Raw genomic sequence first — 21,713 nt, forward strand, 5'->3', positions numbered from 1 at the left:
TCAATCCCCAGTGCAGGGGGCAGCCGATGAATGATTCTCTCTCATCACTGATGTTTCTATCTCCCTCCCTCCCTCTCCCTTCCTCTCTGAAATCAATTAAAATATATTTAAAAAACAAAAACAACCACTCTGCTTCCAATCCCTTTCTACTTACAAGACAAAATTCGTATCTCAACTCAACTCATTCTAGCTAAAAGCTAGTTACATATGAATTCTTCATAAGGCATATGTTATATTAAAAAATGTTAATTTTTATAATTAATACATAAAAGTGTTATTCTGTCCCTCCAAACTCACCTTCAAGTCCTGGGCCACATCAAGTATTCGAGACAATTTGGCCTGGTCATAATGCTCTCCTCGCATGTACCATTCTGCCATTGCATGCATGATAAGTTGGCGGATAGAGGGAGACTGTCCCTAAGAAAAGAAAAGGAGAGCTAAATAGCAATCCTGAAGAACACTGACAGGCACTATTCCAAATGCCCAGCTAAGACTGACAATTTTTCACACTGAACATCATCCAATGAAGAAATGGTCATGTCTTACCTGCCCATGCCATGCATAGTGCAAAATAATAGCTGAGTTAGGATGGTTTCCAAGGAAAATTGGCATCAGAGTAGAGATGAGTTCATGGCGCAAGCTGTGCCAGGAGCTGTTGATTTGTAGTAAGGCCATTACCAGCATGTCTGGACAGTGTTTGATAGGGAAGCTAAAGAGCTGTTTGACTTGCTCATATTGTCCCACCTCTGCGAGCCTCAGTAGAGATTCAACCAAATCCAAGCTCTTCCTAACAAGAATGGAAGTAAAATACTCCATCAATGATAAACAAAATTCACTTTACAAATAAGTGATACCAGCTATCACAATAAAACCAAGTTGCTGTCATCATTTAATATTTGGAAAATATTTAAATTGGTGTTCACCTGAAAAATATATGCTGCTATGCTATCAGACTAATTTCAAAGGCAATCCAAATTAACAATGCAACATTATGAAGTAGATGCCTTTGGGGACCAATCCAGCCCATACACACTCCTTTCAGTGGCTCTCAACAGTAATGAAGGTACTTTCACCATCCTTACCTCACATCCCCGAAGAGAAGTGATTTGAATTCCAGGAGAAACCTACTAGGCCAGAGGCATATTCTCCCTCAGAAACTTAAAATTGGAACTCAGAGAAAATAGATACTTTTGCTGAAAATACTAGATTTGATGGGTTGGTCTTCTTGAGCTACTCTTAGTAGAAAGCAAATCTATAGACAAGACAGGGATCTAAAACATTAAGGGAGACTTACGAACCTCCTTCCAATATTTAATAGTTTCAGAAACTAATGGCAGCCCTTACAAGAGATGTAACTATCTCCTGATACGAAACTAAAAGTATATTTATCACCCTCTATAAAAATTTAAGATAACTAGGCTCATTAAAAATACTGTTACACTGAAACCTTTTAACTATGTAGTTGCTCACTACTAATTTCATTTTTTTTTTTTAATATATTTTATTGATTTTTTACAGAGAGGAAGGGAGAGAGATAGAGAGTCAGAAACATCAATGAGAGAGAAACATCGATCAGCTGCCTCCTGCACATCTCCCACTGGGGATATGCCCGCAACCCAGGCACATGCCCTTGACCGGAATCGAACCTGGGACCTCTCAGTCCGCAGGCCGACGCTCTATCCACTGAGCCAAACCGGTTTCGGCTACTAATTTCATTTTTAAAAAAAGTAGAAGTAACCCTTTCAAGAAAAGTGAGATGATTACTTACCAAGTGGCAATTTCTCGATTGTCATCCTCTGGTGGTGCTTTCAGAATGTCAATGACAACAGTATGACAGGGATAGTCAGCAAAACAGAAGATCTCTGGATTTATAAGGGAATGCTGAATAAAGGAGAGCTGGAACAAGAGAAAAAAGTCCTTACCACCATAAATAATAGTGAATGCTATAAAAATCTGAAACATTTATTAGGCTACCCTCAATTATAAGGTTATTAGAATGACAATTTCCCTTTAAAACCTAAATTATTTGCTCTTTCAAAATCACAGACAATTCAGACAGATGAAAGCTGTAGGATGACATGGCCTTGGAGATAAACATCATTAACAGTTTTGATTGCTAAACTTCAACTCAGTATAATACTAAACTATGACAGTGTTCCTTCAAATTTATGAGTCTGCTTTTCGGAGCCATGCAAAACTCTACTTTAAAAAAATATTTTAACCAATGGATAGATGGCACTATATAAGAAATGTCATTTCCCAGTACACTAAGGTTGAGGGTTCAATCCCAGGTCAGCTAGAGAGTATCATGTTAAGTGAGATAAGTCAGTCAGAGAATGGTGTCACATGATCTCACTCATATGTGGAATCTAAGTAACAAAATAAACTGATAAATGGAGTGTATCCAGAGACATGGAAGCATGGAACAGAGTGTGGAATCTTGGGAGGGTGGGTGGGAGGTAATCAACCAAGGACCTTGTATGCATATATGCATGGCCCGTGGACACAGACAACGGGGCAGTGAGGGTCTGGGTTGGGCTAGAGGGGGTCAATGGGGGAAAAAGGTGGAAATACGTAATACTTTCAACAATAAAGATTTAAAAAAAAAAAAAATCCCCGGTCAAGAAACATACAAGAATCAACCAATGGCCCAGGCAGTGTGGCTCAGTGATTGAGTGTCAACCTAAATCAGAAGGTCATGGTTGGATTCCTGGTCAGGGCACATGTTGGGGGTACAGGCTCAATTCCCAGTAGCGGGGCATGCAGGAGGCAGCCGATCAATGATTCTCTCTCATTACTGATGTTTCTATCTCTCTCTCTTTCTCCTTTCCTCTCTGAAATAAAATAAATATATAAAATGTAAATATAGAAGAATCAACCAATTAATGCATAAATAAGTGGAACAAATCAATGTCTCTCTCTCCTCTCACCCCCTTCCTCTCACTCTAAAAATCAATAAATTAAAAGAAATAGTCATTAGTTTGTTCCCCTTCTATAGCTAATCACCATTCATTTACCTGGCCTTCTGCGTTTTTCCAAGGTCTATATATGAGGTCTACTGGGAAAACATCCATACCCAAACCCCTTTGAATGCCATAAACCACATTATGAAGTCCTTTACTGTCACGAATTTGAAATCCAGGATGATCCAGTTCATAAGTTACTTCCTTGAAATTCAAACCCGGGTTCTAAATAGAAAAAAATTGCAAATTTGAATGAACAAAAGTGTACATATTTCATATTAGATGCTTTATCCAAAAAGCCAAATTGAATCTGAAATTCAATCAAGATGTTCCAATTATAAACTCAAAATCATCTAAATCTATCTGACATTTCCAATGAGAATTAGAAAGGTAAATTCTTGATATTTAAACTAAACTGTCTCTACTAGCGGGGTACTCTAACCATGCAGTTCATGACATACTTCTGACCATATGAGTACACAAATGGAACTCTCTTCCCCTACTTAAGTGCAATGAACACGCCCATCCCAGTATGGCAAATAAGTAACTCTTCACTCAATGTCTTTTCTTTATATCGAGATTCTACTATCTTGGAACAAAGATGCAAAAATAAATACATTGTGCTATAACCGGTTTGGCTCAGTGGATAGAGCATCAGCCTGCGGACTCAAGGGTCCCAGGTTCGATTCCGGTCAAGGGCATATGCCTTGGTTGCAGGCACATCCCCAGTAGGGAGTGTGCAGGAGGCAGCTGATCAATGTTTTTCTCTCTCATTGATGTTTCTAACTCTCTATCCCTCTCCCTTCCTCTCTGTAAGAAAATCAATAAAAAATATATTTTAATAAATAAATAAATCAATAAATCAATAATAAATACACTGTAACAAGCACCATTCTTCATTAACTAAGTATTTCCCCTAAAAGCCTACCAATGTGTGCATCAGGAAAAGTCTAGATTATTTATAAAAAAGTGACAAAATTACGTTAAAAAAATGTTCTATGAAAAGGTATTCAAAAAAAGCTTGAAACTCCTTAAAGAAACACAAAGCAGCCCTGACCGGTTTGGCTCAGTGGATAGAGCGTCGGCCTGCGGATTGAAAGGTCCCAGGTTCGATTCCGGCCAAGGGCATGTACCTTGGTTGCGGGCACATCCCCAGTAGGAGGTGTGCAAGAGGCAGCTGATCGATGTTTCTCTCTCATCGATGTTTCTAACTCTCTATCCCTCTCTCTTCCTCTCTGTGAAAAATCAATAAAATATATTAAAAAAAAAAAAAAAAAGAAAGAAACACAAAGCAAAGGAAACAAGTGTATAGAACATAATTTACCAAACACTGCACAAAGTACTAAGTATATTTTATGCTTGAAAGAAAAAAGGCTATGCACATTTTGTATTTAAAATCTCCAATTAAAGCATCACAGTCCGTTTATATTTGCCCTAAAATGACTCCTGTTAAGCCATGAAAACTTTTTTCTTTTTCTATTTTATTTCATCCCATGCACCAAGAGGTCACGGGTTCGATTCCTGGTCAGTGCACATGCCAGGGTTGCGGCCTTGATCCCCAGTGGGGGGCGTGCAGGAAGCAGCTGATCAATGTTAATGTTTCTCATAGATGTTTCTATCTCTTGATGTTTCTATCTTCCTCTCTCTAAAAATCAATAAAAACTTTTTTTTTAAAAGTTTATAAAATACATTGTTGCACTCATTCAGCTGGGCATTTTATTCATTAAAATTTACTTTCTGGCCCTAATCGGTTTGGCTCAGTGGATAGAGCGTCGGCGTGCAGACTCAAGGGCCCCAGGTTCTATTCCAGTCAAGAGCATGTACCTTGGTTGCGGGCACATCCCCAATAGGGAGTGTGCAGGAGGCACCTGATCGATATTTCTAACTCTTTATCCCTCTCCCTTACTCTCTGTAAAAAATCAATAAAATAAAAAAAAAAATGTACTTTCTGTGGGCTACATCATACTAACAGCATGAATATAAAATCATGATTACATGTATTTACCAGCTCTTTGAGAACATCAATCAAGACTTCTACATTCCATGTGTGTGCCTGTGCGCCATCACTTTTATCTTTTCCATCACTCCAGATCCCACTGCCAGGAGCAGAGATACTCTGTGGAAGTAAAGTTTGAATTAAATAAACCCAACTACTTAATGTGCTCAGCTCTGATTGGCAGAATAACCAATCATAATGTAATTTAATAAATAGGGAAGGGAAGGGGTGCACTTCATTCATGTTGTTTTAAAATAGCTGATTTCTACACTTACCTGCAATGGAATTCCATCTGTTAATCCTGAATGAGTTCGAGCCATCATTCCCAAAACCCTTGCTACCTGGCCAGCTGTAACCTCCCGAACACCAAACTGCATGATTATATTGCGACATTCTTCAATACTGAAACAGAAATTAAACTTCAGAAAAACACTACCACCATTAATATCAAGGCTAAGAAATGCTAACATAAAATGAGCCTTTGAGTGAAATCCCTAGCTTTACCGATATAGGCAGAGTATAACGCTTCATTCTTATTACTTTTATATAGGTGTGGGGGGTGGGGAGGGAGAGGTAGGAGGGGAAGAGAGGGGGATAGGGAGACTGAGGGGGGAGGAAAGAGGGGAGGGGGGTAGGCATCTATGTGAGAGGAAAACATCGATTGGTTGCCTTTCGTATGTGCATGGACCGGGGATCAAACCCACAACCCAGGTATGTGGCATCACCAGTAATTGAACAGGTAACCCTTTGGTGCACAAATAACTGAGCCACTCCAGCTGGGCTGAGTAAGTTCCTCTTTAAAATACTGATATTCACCCTAGCTGGTTTGGCTCAGTGGACAGAGCATTGGCCTGCGGACCAAGGGCACATACCTTGGTTGTAGGCTCCTACCTGGTTGGGGCTTGTTCAGGAGACAACCAATCGATGTCTCTCACATCGATGTTTCTCTCTGTCTTTCCCTCTCTCTTCTACTCTACCTAAAAATCAATGGAAAAATATCCTCAGGCGAGGATTAGCAAAAAAAAAAAAAAGAGGAGGAGGAGGAGGAAGAAGGAGGAAGAAGGAGGAAGGAGGAGAAGAAGAAAATACTCATATTCAAGATAAGTTTAATTGTTACGGTATGTACAAAGCCTTAAAATACATCCTAACTTTTCACTTTGCATCTTGAAGTTTAATTAAACAGAAGTTTTATGCCAGGTACACACACACACAACAAATATACATACTTTCAACCTTAAGTGTAAATGTGGTTTATAAGAGTTTTAAAAACATTACAAAAATTACACATAAAGCGAAATCAAAGTACATTAATGCCCTTAATAACTTACTTTCACAAAAATATTAGCAATCTATGATATTACAGTTGTAAGTCCTACTCACTTCCTTTGGTGACCCTGGCAGGTGAGAAAAATGTGCAAGAGCAGGGTATAAAAAAGGCAGAAAAGGAAGGAGGTAGAAGGTGGAAGATGAAGCTACAGGGAGGAAATTCCATGTGGGGGCAGGGAGGAGAAACAATTGCCTCAGGAGACACACCTCTCTTGGCAACTAGGTTAGGCACCTGTGGTGTCTACATTTGAGGAGGATAGGAAGAGGCGAGAAGAGAGAGAAATTTGGCCCCCGGGATATTTACTGCTGCCACCAAAACTAGTATGTGGAAGATTAAATTTTAAGCAAATTCTTTTTTTTTTTAATATATTTTATTGATTTTTTACAGAGAGGAAGAGAGAGGGATAGAGAGTTAGAAACATCGATGAGAGAGAAACATCGATCAGCTGCCTCCTGCACACTCCCCACTGGGGATGCCCCCGCAACCAAAGCACATGCCCCTGACCGGAATCGAACCCGGGACCCTTGAGTCCACAGGTCAACGCTCCATCTGCTGAGCCAAACTGGGCAGGGCTTTAAGCAAATTCTTGAGAGGAAAGTTGGTAATACATTAAGTAATCTTAAGAGCTTGCTTTAAAGAATTACACTGTGATTGACACAAGAGTAATCAATTTAGTGTTTTGCTACCAACCTTGCACAAAAGCCATAGCCTACTTCTTGCATGAAATCAGCCAAAGAGCTCTCCATCATGGTTTTAGCTACCCCTCCAGAATCAGGCAGGATCCTGTCCATTAGAATGTCCCGTTTTTCAGGGTATAAAAGTGGTGCAAGCACCACGGGACAGCGTTCCTGGGGAAAATCTAAGGAAGGAAAAAGAAAAAGGTTACAAGTGCTATGCTAGTTAAAAAACCAACTATTCTCTTTCACTCTCTTAGTCCTTCAAACCTGACTCTTCCACAAACTTATATTCAAATCAAAAATCTGTTCAGTTTTTCCACACCACCTAGCCCAAGCTATGACTTCAGCTTCAATTCCAAAATTTGAGTGTTTTTATAGCACAGCAATTAATCAGTGTATTTTCCATTTTGTATATTATGGACCCAGTATCTACTGACCAATTCACTCTAAGTATTACTTTAAACTTTCATGATATAGCTATCAATTCCAATACAAGGAAGGCATCAGAAATAAATAATTCAAATATCAGAATCTATTTAAATTAAGTGGAAAACTTGAATATTAAACTATATAAACAAATTAATAGGAAAAATGGATACAGGCTGGTCCACTATCAAAGATTTGCCTTTTTTAGAAAAGACTACTTTTCTCTCTAAAAGAAGAATCAGACAAAGAAAGGATGGTGATAGAAGGAGCTATCTTAGCCTAACAATGCCGGTAGCCAAGGAATTAAAGTATGTCAAAAGTGACTCATTTTTCAAACTAAAAAGAATGACAGATATAGTCTCTGTCTCCCCAAGGGACAAAAAAGCCTATATGGAAATATACCACTTCTTAAAACTGAGGCTGTATTTATATAACAAGATTATTGATGAAGTTAGGTTCATTTTATACCTTTCCTACGAGGCTTTTATCACTGTCATATTTTAAGTTATACAATATTCACTTCCTTATAAGATTACCAGCTTAAGAACAGAAAGGTAAATCAGCCTTCACCTATATCCTAAACTCATCATCCAAAGAAATAAACCTTTACAGGCTACAGGCACTCCTTTACCTCTGCGCAGTGTCTTAAGAAAAGCGTCTATCTGCTCCTGTCCAACTCCGAAGGCTCCCTTCTGCCCGAAGAGGAGATGGGAGAGGAGGAGGTGTAGCACCTCTATTGCTATATCTTGGAAGCCACCTTCTTGATTTCCACTGACGTCTGCGTCAATGTAAGAACGCAGAAGGTCTGGGAGCTTCTGTTTGATAAACTGGGCAGCTAGAAGTCAGGTAAACAAAAACCCACAAGTTATTTTTGCACCGTAACAGGAAAAAGATCACATACCATCAAAATATAGATGACATCATTATCATTCACCAACTCATTCTTCACCCTCTAATGTTTTCATAGATCTAATAGGGTAGGTATTAAAATAAGAGACCAACTGCCAGGGACGGGAGGGAGGGGAAAATGAAGAGTTATCTCATGGAATATAATGTTTCAGTTTTGCAAAATGAAGAAATTCCCAACATCTGTTACACCACAGCGTAACCATAGTTAACACTACTAAACTACACACTTAAAAGTGGTAAATTTTATGCGTTTTTGCCATATATGCATACATATATACACAAGACCAAAAAAATTCTTACATTATCCTTATTCTCTAAATCTACAACTATGCAACCTTAAGATTCAAAAAACTCATGGACTTTAAAGAATCTAGGCTCCTTAGGGAAAAGAGAACTTACCAAAACCTCTGAGATCTGAGCTGGAAGAATTCAAGAGGGCAAGGCCAAAAATTACCTGAAATAGTAAGGGTTAGATTAATCAGTCAAATAGCTGTTTTAAATTTAATTTTGCCTACATCTCTTTTCTTAAATCACTTACCTCTTGTACTTTGCTTAACTTGAGAACCTTACTTAGCTGGGCAAATAAGTGGGGTGCAGGCTTTAAACTCTGAAACAAACCAAACTTTATTTTAAAACAAGAACTTACAATTTTCAAAAAGTTTATGAAAGCACCTATTCACCCAATTATAGAACTACATGGAGTCACATAATTCTGTAGTGCTGCTAGAAACAAGACACCATGTCCCAGAACTGTGGAATGACGAGCTTAAGCCTTCGTATGATCTGGTTTTAGTAAGATTTTCTATTTACTATCAAACTATCTAGAAAGCTACAAAAACCCCAACTTAACTACTTAAAATTTTTAAATTAAAGTATGACATTATGAGAACATGGTTTATGGCATTTTTAGAAGCCTACTAAGAGATCACATTTTTAGGACTACTAAAGACAAAAACAATACCAACCTTCTGATAGTGCAATGGATTATCAATGGCATAGGACAACGTAGAGATAAAATTTGGCTTTGTAATCAGCGAAGCACACTCCTGAATCAGAAACTGAGTCTTTAAAAATAAAAAAATACATTTTCATTAGCATTAACAGTTATATTGCAAATAGAAGCAGAGGTACTCAAAACATGAAAGTATAATCCAGTATTATGCACTATTTCTACATTATCAAAAGCTGCTCTTTAGAAATCCCTTTAAACTACTTAAAGTATATTAGCAACAAGTGTTAAACCAAACCAAAATCTCTACAGAATAGAGTACACTGACAGGATAATTATAAGGACAGTTCTGACAAACTGTTACCAGATTGAAAATAAAGCCCAAGAAATTCAATCTAAAACAAGGGATCTCCGCTCTGCCTCATTTACTTGTCAAGCAAGACTTCCCCACATTCCTGCTGTTCTTCAGGCAGATCTGATCTCCAGCTCGCTAAGCCTCAACTAGGTGCTGTCAGGGTCTGCAACCAGGCAGGAGAAAGGAGGCCAAAAAGGGGGGAAGTCCCAATAACTTTTAGCCATTCAGCTAAGATTACTTCTGGATGCTCTTTGATGAGTTTCTACATACACTATGCTCAAAATGCAATTCATTCAATCTAAGTCAACAAACTTGGTAAGTCCCAAATACCTGATGAAAATCTTTGCCACTGCTTTTACCATCGCCACTGAAATCCACATGAGAAAATAGGCAGCGTAATAAATGCCTGTCTGCCTCAGGACCGTGCCGATTCACAATCTAAAATGACCAAAAGAGTTTGTACTCAACATTGAGAGATTAAAAAAAACAACACAAGCTTTAGGAGAAAATCCCAAGTTACATTAATGCAGCGGTTCTCAACCTGTGGGTCGTGACCCCTTTGGGGGTCGCCTAAATACATCCTGCATATCAGATATTTACATTACGATTCATAACAGTAGCAAAATTAGTTATGAAGTAGCAATGAAAATAATTTTATGGTTGGGGATTACCACAACATGAGGAACTGTATAAAGGGTCGCGGCATTAGGAAGGTTGAGAACCACTGCATTAATGGTTCATTTTGGAGTAAGAGTTATAGGAATTACTGAGATGGTGTTACCAATATTTTAAAATTAAACATTTCTAAAATGTTTCTTACAGTCACTGGCAGGAAGTACAGAAGAAAAACTACTAATAAATAGCCCATATAATTGCTTTGGTCAACATCTACTCTGAAAAAATCAAGTAATATAAATGACATGTAGTAAGAATACTTTTGAGGTTGTAAGGCAAAATTTTTTAACAAACTGGACTCACAAGAGCATCACTTTTTCCATGCACTACTTTTACCTTAAAAATGTAACCTGAAACCTAACACAACTGTGCCTCTTTACAATAGCCTAGAAGGCAAGGGACTAAGGAATTGGTCTGATTTTAGTACTTTAGATGCTGCTCCTGTGCTCCATTAGTTTCTTGCTGTTCCTCAAATTTACCAACATTTGTACTTGCTCTTCCCTCTAACTGCAAAGCTCCAAATAGCTTCAGGATTTGCTCTCTAACTTCCTTTGGTTTCTGCTCTCCTCTTCAGTGAGGCTTTTCGTAATTACCCTCCCTAAAATATCAAGACAACCCCTTAACCTGCTTCACCCTTCTCCATAGTACTTACCACCACCTGATTTTTTCTATGACCCTCACTTTAGACTTTTAAACTGCATAAAAACAGGGAGTTTGTGCAGTTGTGTCTGCTTATTTACATCTAGGCTAGAAAAGAGCTTAGGACACTGTATGTGCAGAGTAATCATTTATTAAATGCTACAATATAACTAAATATTTAAATACCTATTTTGGGCTAAATTGGTACTGAGCCCTAATCTTCAACAACCCTGCCAAAAATGACTTTCTAATATATATATACATACATACATACATACATACATATTTTATTATTTTTTATTGATTTCAGAGAGGAAGAAAGAGGGAGGAACATTAATGACGAGAGAGAATCATTGATCGACTACCTCCTGCACCCCCTACTGGGATCGAGCCCACAACCCAGGCATGTATCCTTGACCAGAATCCAACCTGGGACCCTTCAGTCCGCAGGCCTACACTCTATCCACTGAGCCAAACCAACTAGGGCAATGACTCCCCTTTTATAGATGAAGAAGTGGACACCTATACCAGACTCCATGAGCCTAAAATTCAATTGTCTGTGAATTGGATAATCTGAATTCACAGTCCAATTCCAAAGCCGATGCTTTTTCCACTGTATCATGGTAATTATGTGACAGCTGGCAAAGTTAACTTATTTTAGTTTCAATTTTCCCAATCCAGAAAAATGTAGGAGTTGTGTAAAACCAATTTCTACATTTCCCCACAGATATCTTAAAGTTAAATTCACGTAATCAGATAATAAGAACCTCTGACCCTAACCAATCTGGCTCAGTGGATAGAGCGTCAGCTTGCGGACTGAAGGGTCCCAGGTTCAATTCTGGTCAAGGGCATGTACCTTGGTTGCGGGCACATCCCCAGTAGGGGGTGTTCAGGAGGCAGCTGATCAATGTTTCTCTCTCATCGATGTTTCTAACTATCTATCCCTCTCCCTTCCTCTCTGTAAAAAATCAATCAAATATATATTTTTTAAAAATAAATAAGAACCTCTGCAATTCTAAAGATTATTGTGAACCTATTTCCAATGATGGTTTTGTGGGTTCTTACCATTGCTTAAATTCTATAAAGGCAGAGAATTTTCCTATCTCCTGGAATGCTGAAGACATTATCTTAAAGAGTCAATTCAAATTTAAAAAATTTACCTATGCTCCAACCAAACAGACCTTACCCTCAAAAGAGCAAAAATATCTGGTTTAACAAATATTTGAGTACGAGCCCAATACCACCCAAGATACAAGCAAATACAGCAGTAGAGGAGATCAATTGGTTCCATAGCTCTCATAAAGTACATTTTCGAGGGGAAAGAAAAGCACAGGCAAAGAATTTCTGATAATATTAACTGTCGTATGGAGAAAATAAAACGGGGATATGTGATCTTGATGGGAGAGGGGCAGTACCTCAGAAGAAACCTTCCCTGAAGACGTAACTTGTAAGCTGAGATTTATAATACTGAGGTGATAACCACAGAAGAGCTAAAGGAACAGCATTTGAGAAGAACGCCAAAGGGAATCAGGGGACCAATCATGGTTAACGAGCATACTGACTTCTCTGGCACTGTTATACCAATCAAAACAATGGAAGAATCATTCCATTAGTCTGCCAATAATAAAAAAAATCATCATTGAAGTTTTCGTTTTAACTAGGATCAGCAAAATTTCACAATTATCCCCTTTTATCCTTACATTTATTTTGATATTTTATAATTTCACAATAGCTTTTACAGCCCCTCAATCACCACCACAACCCTAACATATATGACAATACCAGGTTACTATACATTAAGTGGGTGTTTTGTTTTTTAAGTCAAGGTTGCAATGACTAAAGAGAAATACCACACATATCCTGCTGGCTAATGGTAGGGATCACAGGGTGTGCTTTATGGCTACTAGGGAAATGCAATATTCCTTCTGTGATATCATGCAGTCTGTCCTTCACTATGAGCAACTGTTTTTCTTCTACAACCAAAGTGGTATTATAAAAACAAGATCTTGGATTACAAATATGCTGAAATAAGATTTTATTGATCCCATATGATTAAGCCCTAGACATTTTTGCTTAAAATTACACCATTCCACCCACTGGGCAAGGGAAAGGAATGAAATAATTCCAAGTTTTAGGTAAGTAGCTACCTTACAGTCTATTAGTAAATCTTTAGGCTATATTAAAAATAAAGTAACTATATCAAAAGCATTCTACAGTACTTCTGTAGTGATCTGATCTGTGGTAAGAGTAACACATTCTCACCTAGGAATCAAATATTATAAGAGAGACAGTAACAAATAGTGCATCTAGTCAGAAAATCATATGGAATGGTTGGGAAACTGGGGCACTATTTGGCCTAGAGAACACACATGAGGGAAGATTAAAGACAATTATGTGAAGGGTACTTGTATGAAATATTAAAATTTTTAACCCACATATTTTAGCTCATTATAAAGAAATTTCGGAGAAACTAAGATGGCGGCATAGGTAAACACCGGGAAATTGCTGCCTCCCACAACAACTTCAAAAATTCAACGAAAAGACAAAACGGACATCATCCAGAACTACAGGAAGGCTGGCTGAGTGTAAATTCTACAACTAGAAGAAAAGAGAAAAGCACACTGAGACTCAGAGGAGCTGCGGAAGTAAAGTGCAAAGGTATGGAGGCTCGAGCGCACGCTGAAAGGGGCTGGTACCTGAGGACGCGGCTGTCTTTTTGAATCAGGAGGGAGTCACAAGCTCCCGACTGCTCTGAACTCCGGTTCCGGGAGGGTCTCTGGGGACCCAGGATTCATACGGGGAGAAACTGGACTGTCTGGCAGCAGGCAGAACTCTGAACTTGAGGGCGGCTTTCCCTCAGAGGTGCTTGCAGCAATTATCGGGACACTGAGATGCGTGGCCCCTCACGCTATGGACTGAGGACCAGTCATAGCTGCTTGTTCCGCCCTTTGATTCCCTGAGACCCTGCCCCACCCAGGCCACTGCTGAGGCTTTTGCACATGAATGCCCTGGCCCTTTGCAACCTGAAAATTACCTAAAAAATTGCAGCTGGGCCAGACAGACCCAGAACTTCCAAGAGAAGGCCCAAGGCCCCACAGCAGCTTGCATTTCTTCACAGCTAGGCCTCATCAGGGCACCTCCAAACTCCAAAAAAGGAAGAGGAATCTGCAGTTCTCTTAGCTCCTGCTGGGTAACCTCAAGCAGAGGCTAAATTAGCACCTCCTTAGATCCAAGAGCCAGTGTACCCAGTGGTCAGAGGGGAACCATCCAGATTACAACTCCTCAGATCCATAAGGGACACACTCAGGGCGCAGACTCAGTGAGCACCAAAGCCCCACTGAAGCAAGTCTTGCCCCAGAAGGGTGCTTCAGCACAGAAGTTCTCCCACTGCAGACACAGCTGATTCTCACTGCCAATTGGTCTGGAGGTCAATTCCTCCCAATGATCCTACAACAATCAAGGCATAACTACAACAAGACTGTGCACAAAGCCCACAAGGGGGTGCACCAAGAGTGTCCACCTCAGGTAACTGGGGAGGCTGAGCCACTGGGCCCTACAGGACACCTAGCACACAAAACCACTCTACCAACACAGGGAAGCATAAAAAATGCGGAGACAAAGAAACAGGTCACAAATGACAGAAATGGAGGAAAGCAAATGACTGGATATAGAGTTCAAAACCACATTTATAAGGTTTTTTCAAGAATTTTATGGAAACGGCCGATAAATTTAGTGAGACCCTGGAGGATATGAAAACAGACCAACTAGAAATTAAGCATACACTGACTGAAATAAAGAATAATATACAGAGATCCAACAGCAGACAAAAGGATCCCAAGAATCAAGTCAAAGATTTGAAATATAAAGAAACAAAAAATACCCAACTGAAAAAGAAAAAAGAAAAAAGATTCCAAAAATATGAAGATAGTGTAAGGAGCCTCTGGGACAACTTCAAGCGTACCAACATCAGAATTATAGGGGTACCAGAAGAAGAGAGAGGGCAAGATATTAAAAACCTATTTGAAGAAATAATGACAGAAAACTTCCCCTACCTGGTGAAAGAAATAGACTTACAAGTCCAGGAAGCACAGAGAACCCCAAACAAAAGGAACCCAAAGAGGACCACACCAAGACACATCATAATTAAAATGCCAAGAGCAAAAGACAAAGAGAGAATCTTAAAAGCAGCAAGAGAAAGACAGTCAGTTACCTACAAGGGAGTACCCATACGACTGTCAGCTGATTTCTCAACAGAAACCATGCAGGCCAGAAGAGAGTGGCAAGAAATATTCAAAGTGATGAATAGCAAGAACCTACAACCAAGATTACTTTATCCAGCAAAGCTATCATTCAGAATAGAAGGTCCGATAAAGAGCTTCATAGATAAGAAAAAGCTAACGGAGTTCATCACCACCAAACCAGCATTATATGAAATGCTGAAAGGTATTCTTTAAGAAGAGGAAGAAGAAAAAGGAACTCTTACCATTTGCCACAGCATGGATGGAACTGGAGAGCGGATAAATACCACATGATCTCACTCATTTATGGAATATAATGAACAACATAAACTGATGAACAAGGACTGATCCAGAGACGGAGAGGCATTGATTGGACTGTCGGGCCTTGGAGGGAAGGTAGGGGAGGGTGGGGGTAAGGGGGAAAGATCAACCAAAGGACTTACATGCAAGCATATAGGCCTAACCAATGGACACGGACAAGGGGGGGGGGGGTGAGGGCATGAGCCGGGGGGGGGGGGGGGGGCAACGTGGGGATAAGGACACATATGTAATATCTTAATCAATAAAAAATATATTTTAAAAAAAATTTCTACTGATACCTAGCTCTCTTAATATTTTTCTAAATCCTTATCTGGGTGGTATATTGATAAAGCCAAAATTATCTGAGAAATCATGCCTTTAACCCCAGCTCCTAAAGACAGATTTAAAAACAAAAAACAAGAACACATACATGGGCATTTTCACATAAGCTCAAGAAAAATACAAAATCTAGCCTAACAAATGATGTCAAAGGTGCCAAAAATGTCCAAGAATCTATATAATTATACAGTACTAGATTGTTAAAGTTTAAATTGAAGATATTAACTTCCTACATACATTACAATGATTACAGTTATAGAAATTGGAATAGACTATGTTTAAATATATATATGTGCTCCATACAAATAATGAAACATTTTCGTAGTTGTTAAGCTTGTTAAACATATTAGAACTCTTTAAAATATTCATTCCAGGTTTTCATTGTATTACATGGATGAATACTTCGAGCTATTTTACAAAAAACAGTGCATCTATTCAAAACAGTATAATATACTGAAAAGAACATGAAAACAAATTTTGACAGCAAATATAAAGGGTTACTTCTAACACATAAAACATTAATTTAAGGACAAAAATGTCCAACTTGTAAATAAAAGATGGTAGAACTAAGAGTACTTCTCTCTATTCTAATCTCTCAAATTTTTTAAAAATTCCATTTTCAACAAAACATTCTATTTTAAGAAATGGTCCAGATGAGGTATGACAGATAGCTCATTTTTACCACCTCAAATGACAGACCAAATGCAGACTTCCACTTGGGGCTAATAAATCCAGAAATAAAAATGTTTAGAGACATAATTATGCTTTGTTCAAGAGATGAATCTGGAGCACAAATGAACCTTAAAAAATAGATTGTCCATTTAGAGACACAGATCAATATACAGAAGTTGCAGAAAGGCACAGGAGACAGAGCTGAGGGAACAACCAGGTTTAAGCTGCCTCTTTTAATGTCTGTGAGCAAACCAGCTAGCTAAAGGAGAATGCTGAAGAAAAAGAATAAGAGGCACCTATTACCAAATATGAAAACAGAAATTCAGACTAACCCAACACACTTTCCCACATTTAAGTATCCTCAAGACTATGTTGTGTGTGTGTGTGTGTGCATATATACATGTAAACTAGAGGCCCTCGCAGCCCCAGCTTTGTCCAGAAGGTCATTCGGCTGTCCGGCCTAATTGGCATATTATGCTTTTATTATTATAGATAACTGAGCTGGTTTAAAGATGAGCAAAAACAAACACTCAACATGGAACCTATTTGAAGAAACTAAAACAAAGAAATACAAGACAGGTAAAGAACAACATTTCAAATAAACAGAAAGAGTTCAGACATATAGTATTCCATACTCTCAAAGTAATTATAGAACTGTTTTGTTTTTTAAGAGGAGAGTCCTCAAAAAGGTATAACACTGGTTCAAAGATAAGATGACAAGAAAATGAACGCAAACTTGCAGTGTTTAGTAAACATAAGGCAAAAATCTTACAGAAAAGATAATCTCCGAACAATTGATATTCAATCCACAAGAGAAGAAATGAAAAATACTAAAAAACTAATGGATCAATAAAACATGGAATACCCACAGAATGGACTAAAAGGAACGAGGTACTGACTGAGTCAGGCTCCAAGATGATGACCCTTGAAAGGAAGCAAAATGAAAGAAGAGACACAGAAGTCCACTTTTGGAATGATTCCATTTATATAAAATGTCCAAATCCACAGAAGTAGAAAGTAGGTAAGTGGCTGCCAGGGGCTGGAGTGAAGGGGAAAAGAAGAGCCAACTGCTAATGGATTGAGGTGTTTCTTTTTAGGATGATGAAAACAGTCTGGAGTTAGATGGTGATGGTTGAACAACAACTATGTGAATCTACTAGAAAATACTAAATTTTATATTTTAAAAAGGTTGAGTTTTATAGTTTGTGAGGTATATCTCGTTTTTAAATGTAAAAAAAAGGAATAGATCAACACAAATTAGATATGTAATAATTTTTAACCAAAAATAAATCTGTGAATTCCATTAAAAAATGGGATAAGATTATGTATTAAGCTGAAGTCACCTGAAATAAGGGGCAAAAGTTAGATATTTCTCATGCAACATACCCACATAAATTCCCAATTTTCTTTCTAATGAGTAATCATTCCTTTAATGATACTTGTGTTTACTTACATGCTGTATTTCCTGCTGGCTGGCTCGGTAGTTTTTCTTGGTTAAATTGTCCACCAGGTAGCTGATTTGAGACAAGGCCAGCGAGAGCGAGTCAAGATTCATTGCTGGTTGGGGCGGAAGCAGGCGGCCGAGCCCGGCGCAAAATCACCATTATTCCCCTTTAGTCACCTCAGAGGCAGGTTAATGCTTTCCTTGTAATTAGCCTATATCTGGTGTCGTACAGTGTCGTCAGTTCTTCTTTACCAGGGGTCTTACTCTGTTCTGAAACATGGCACCTGTTTAAAAAAAAAATTCAATTTTTAAATTATATTTAATTATATTTTTATTAGGGGAAAAAATGGTTAAAAACCTTCACCTCTCCATCTTATTACCTGTAATACTAAGAAAGAAAAAAGTGAATTAAGATGCCTCAACCACTACCAATTTTAAAATCCAAGTTTTAAAATCAGGTGGGGCCAATATAAAAAGAAAATGCACGTTTACCCTCGCCCCCGCCCCCCCCCCCAAAAAAAAAACTGCTACAAGAAAACATAGGGAAGAAGCTCTTGGACATAATTTTTTGGATATAACACCAAAAGCACAACAAAAGAAAAAAAATCAACAAGTGAGACTAGATCAAATGTAGAGGGTTCTACACAATGAAAGAAACAATGAAAATGGAAAGTCAGCCTATGGAATTGGAGAGAACATTTGCAAACCATGTTTCAGATAAGGGGTTAATCCAAAATTTATAAAGAACTCACACAATGCAATTAAAAAAGCAAACTCAGATTAAATACGGGTGAAGAAACTAAACAGACATTTTTCCAAAAAGGACATCCAATGGCAAACAGGTACATGAAAGGTACTAAACATCACTAAACATCAGAGAAGTGCAAATCAAAACCAGGATGAGATATCAACTCACACCTGTAAGAATGGCTATCAACAATAGATGTCTTCGGTCTGATTCTTGGTCAAGGGCACATACCTGGGTTGCAGGTTCAATCCCGACCCTAATCATTGTCTGAGCTCTCGCGTGCGTGGTGCATGCGTGCATGGTGCATGCGTGCGTCTGTCCCCACCTTCCTTTATCACCCGCCCTCTTCCAACCTCTCTTAAAAAAAAATATCCTCCACTGAGGATTAACAATAAAAGAATCAACCAATGAATGCATCAATAGGTGGTTAGGTGATAAAGAAGTTGATGTGTGTGTGTGTGTGTGTGTGTGTGTGTGCGCGCGCCCTTGCGCCTCTCTTTCAAATCAATTCTTTAAAAAATGAATGTATCCCTGGCCAGTCTTTTGGCTCAGTGGTTACAGCACTGTCCCTTGGACCTAAGGGGCTTGGGTTTGATTCCCGGTCAAGTGCATGTACCTCAATTGCAGGTTCAATCCCTAGCCTGGTTGGTGCCCAAGCAGGAGGCAACTAATTGATGATGTGTCTGTCTCTCTCGCTCTCTCTCTCTCTGCCCCCTCTGTTCCCTCCGTACCTCCTCCCCTTCCCTCCCCGCTTCCACTCTAAAAATCAACAGAAAAAATATCCTCACTCCTCAGGTGAGCATTTAAAAAAAAAACAACGTATTTAGCCCTTCAAAGCATAAAATCAACATAAACCTAATTATAGAATGTAGCTCAAGTTCATTAAACTTTGAAAAAAAAATTTTTCTTTTAATCCCCACCCGAGGATATTTTCCCATTGATTTTCAGAGAGAGAGGGAAAGACAGAGAAAAATATCCATGTGAGAGAAATACATCAATTGACTGCCTCCTGCACGTGCCCTGACTAGTGTCAGGGAGGAGCCTGTAACCAAGGTACATGCCCTTGACCAGAACTGAACTTGGGACCCTTCGATCCGAAGGCCAATGCTCTATCCACTGAGCAAAACTAGCTAGGGCTAAAAATATTTTAATTGAAAAATTTTACCATTGTCATCCTTCATTTTATCAGGATTATATAAAATGCCCCAAATCATCCTCTACCAGTTTACTCCAGTGTACCATATAAACATCATCTGCTAAAGGTAGCCCTCTTATCAGTTCCAACATACCAACCTAACTATATACATTAAATGCTATAAAACACACACACACAAAAGGAAACACTCACCTCAAATGCCTAATAGAATACAGAATTTATTATAATGCTATGCAACTAAGACAACTGTGTATAAGAGTGGGGAAAGAGGCCAGCCGACGTGGCTCAGTGGTTGAACATCCACCTGTGAACCAGATTCGATTCTGGTCAAGGGCACATGCCAGGTTGCGGGCTCGATCCCCAGTAGGGGGCATGCAAGAGGCAGCCGATCAATGATTCTCTCATCATTTATGTTTCCCTTTCTCTCCTTTCCTCTCTGAAATCAATAAAAATATTGTTTTTAATAAATAAAAATTTAAAAATATAAAAAATAAAAATAAATAAAAGGATAATTTTTTTAAAAAGAAGACTCAGACGACATGCTTCTGGGTCAGGGTTTCATAGATAGCAGAGCAGGCTGCCTCGCTGCGATCTATTAAAAGGCAGCCCTGACACAAGGGTTTGTAAAAAAAATTTTTTTAAAAGAATGGGGAGGAGAGAAGACCTATTTAAAATGCTGATTCCACACCCTATTTGGTTTGGCTCAGTGGATAGAAAAATGTCAGCTTTCGGGCTAAGGGTCCCAGGTTTGGTTCCAGTCAAAAGTATGTACCTCCATTGCAGGCTGTTCCCTGGCCGGGGCATGTGCAGGAGGCAACCAATGGATGAGTTTCTCTCACATCGATATTTCTGTCCCTCTCTCTTCCACTCTGTCTAAAAATCAATGGGCCCAGCTGCCATGGCTCAGTGGTTGAGCATTGACCTAGGAACCTGGAGGTCACAGTTTGATTCCCAGTCAGAGCACATGCCCGTGTTGTGGGCTCCATCCCCAGTGGGAGGAGTGCAGGGGGCAGCCGATCAATGATTCTCTCATCATTGATATTTCTATCTCTCTCTCCCTCTCCCTTCCTCTCTGAAATAAATAAATATATAAACCAGAGTGGGCCACATGTGAGGACTACCTCCCATTTTTCTTAAAACCAAATAAATAAATATAAAAATCAATGGAAAAATATCCTTGGGTGAGGATTAAAAATAATATTTTTAAAATGCTGATTTCTAAGCACCACCCTACATCAAAAGAATCAAAATCCTGGTGGGAAGTACAGGACATGGTATTTTGAATACACTCTGCCGGTGATTCTTAGTGCATTTTACATATTTTTTCAAAAAATATTTCTATTGATTTGAGAGAAGAATGGAGAGGGAGTTAGAATCATTAATGATGAGAATCATCAATGGGCTGCCTCCTGCATGCCCCTCACCACACACACACACACACACACACACACACACACACACACACACACTTGGGATTAAGGCCGCAACCGGGGCATGTGCCCTGACCAGGAATCAAACCACGAATGACCTCCTGGTTCTTAGGTCAACCCTCAACCAATGAGCCACACCAGACGGACTTAGTGCATTTTAATGTTTAAGAACCACTGACCTGCCCTAGCCGGGTTTGGCTCAGTAGATAGAGCTTGGCCTGCGGACTGAAGGGTCCCAGGTTTGACTCTGGTCAAGGGCACATGCCCAGGGTGCAGGCTCAGTCCCCAGCAGGGGCGTGCAGGAGGCAGCCAATTATTGTTCTCTCTTATCACTGATGTTTCTATCTCTCTCTCCCTCTCCCTTCCTCTCTGAAATCAATAAAAAAAATTGTAATAAATAAAATAAAATAAACCCAATGATCTCTGCCGAATACTTACACCCTTATATAATAACAATCCCCTTCCCTTAA

General features: G+C 39.0%; 2 protein-coding genes across 2 annotated transcripts in view; one reads left to right on the forward strand and one right to left on the reverse strand.

Moving 5' to 3' along the window:
- Window positions 1-21,713, forward strand: part of NLRC5 (NLR family CARD domain containing 5) — a 940,085-nt gene that overhangs the window by 916,596 nt on the left and 1,776 nt on the right. The window lies entirely within an intron of this gene.
- CNOT1 (CCR4-NOT transcription complex subunit 1) overlaps window positions 1-21,713 on the reverse strand; it is a 74,946-nt gene that overhangs the window by 42,927 nt on the left and 10,306 nt on the right. The window contains exons 2-14 of the mRNA XM_081107942.1: window positions 17,919-18,193; window positions 9,933-10,040; window positions 9,264-9,362; window positions 8,837-8,905; window positions 8,698-8,752; window positions 8,021-8,224; window positions 6,977-7,145; window positions 5,235-5,361; window positions 4,969-5,079; window positions 3,018-3,188; window positions 1,769-1,896; window positions 547-787; window positions 298-417 (exon numbers count right to left, since the gene is read on the reverse strand). Of these exons, the coding sequence (XP_080964068.1) occupies window positions 298-417; window positions 547-787; window positions 1,769-1,896; window positions 3,018-3,188; window positions 4,969-5,079; window positions 5,235-5,361; window positions 6,977-7,145; window positions 8,021-8,224; window positions 8,698-8,752; window positions 8,837-8,905; window positions 9,264-9,362; window positions 9,933-10,040; window positions 17,919-18,020 (1,704 nt within the window). The 5' untranslated portion in view covers window positions 18,021-18,193. The remainder of the gene's footprint in view (window positions 1-297; window positions 418-546; window positions 788-1,768; window positions 1,897-3,017; window positions 3,189-4,968; window positions 5,080-5,234; window positions 5,362-6,976; window positions 7,146-8,020; window positions 8,225-8,697; window positions 8,753-8,836; window positions 8,906-9,263; window positions 9,363-9,932; window positions 10,041-17,918; window positions 18,194-21,713) is intronic.

The sequence above is a fragment of the Myotis nattereri genome (genome assembly GCF_964212035.1).
Source record: "Myotis nattereri genome assembly, chromosome: 15".
Taxonomy (NCBI): domain Eukaryota; kingdom Metazoa; phylum Chordata; class Mammalia; order Chiroptera; family Vespertilionidae; genus Myotis; species Myotis nattereri.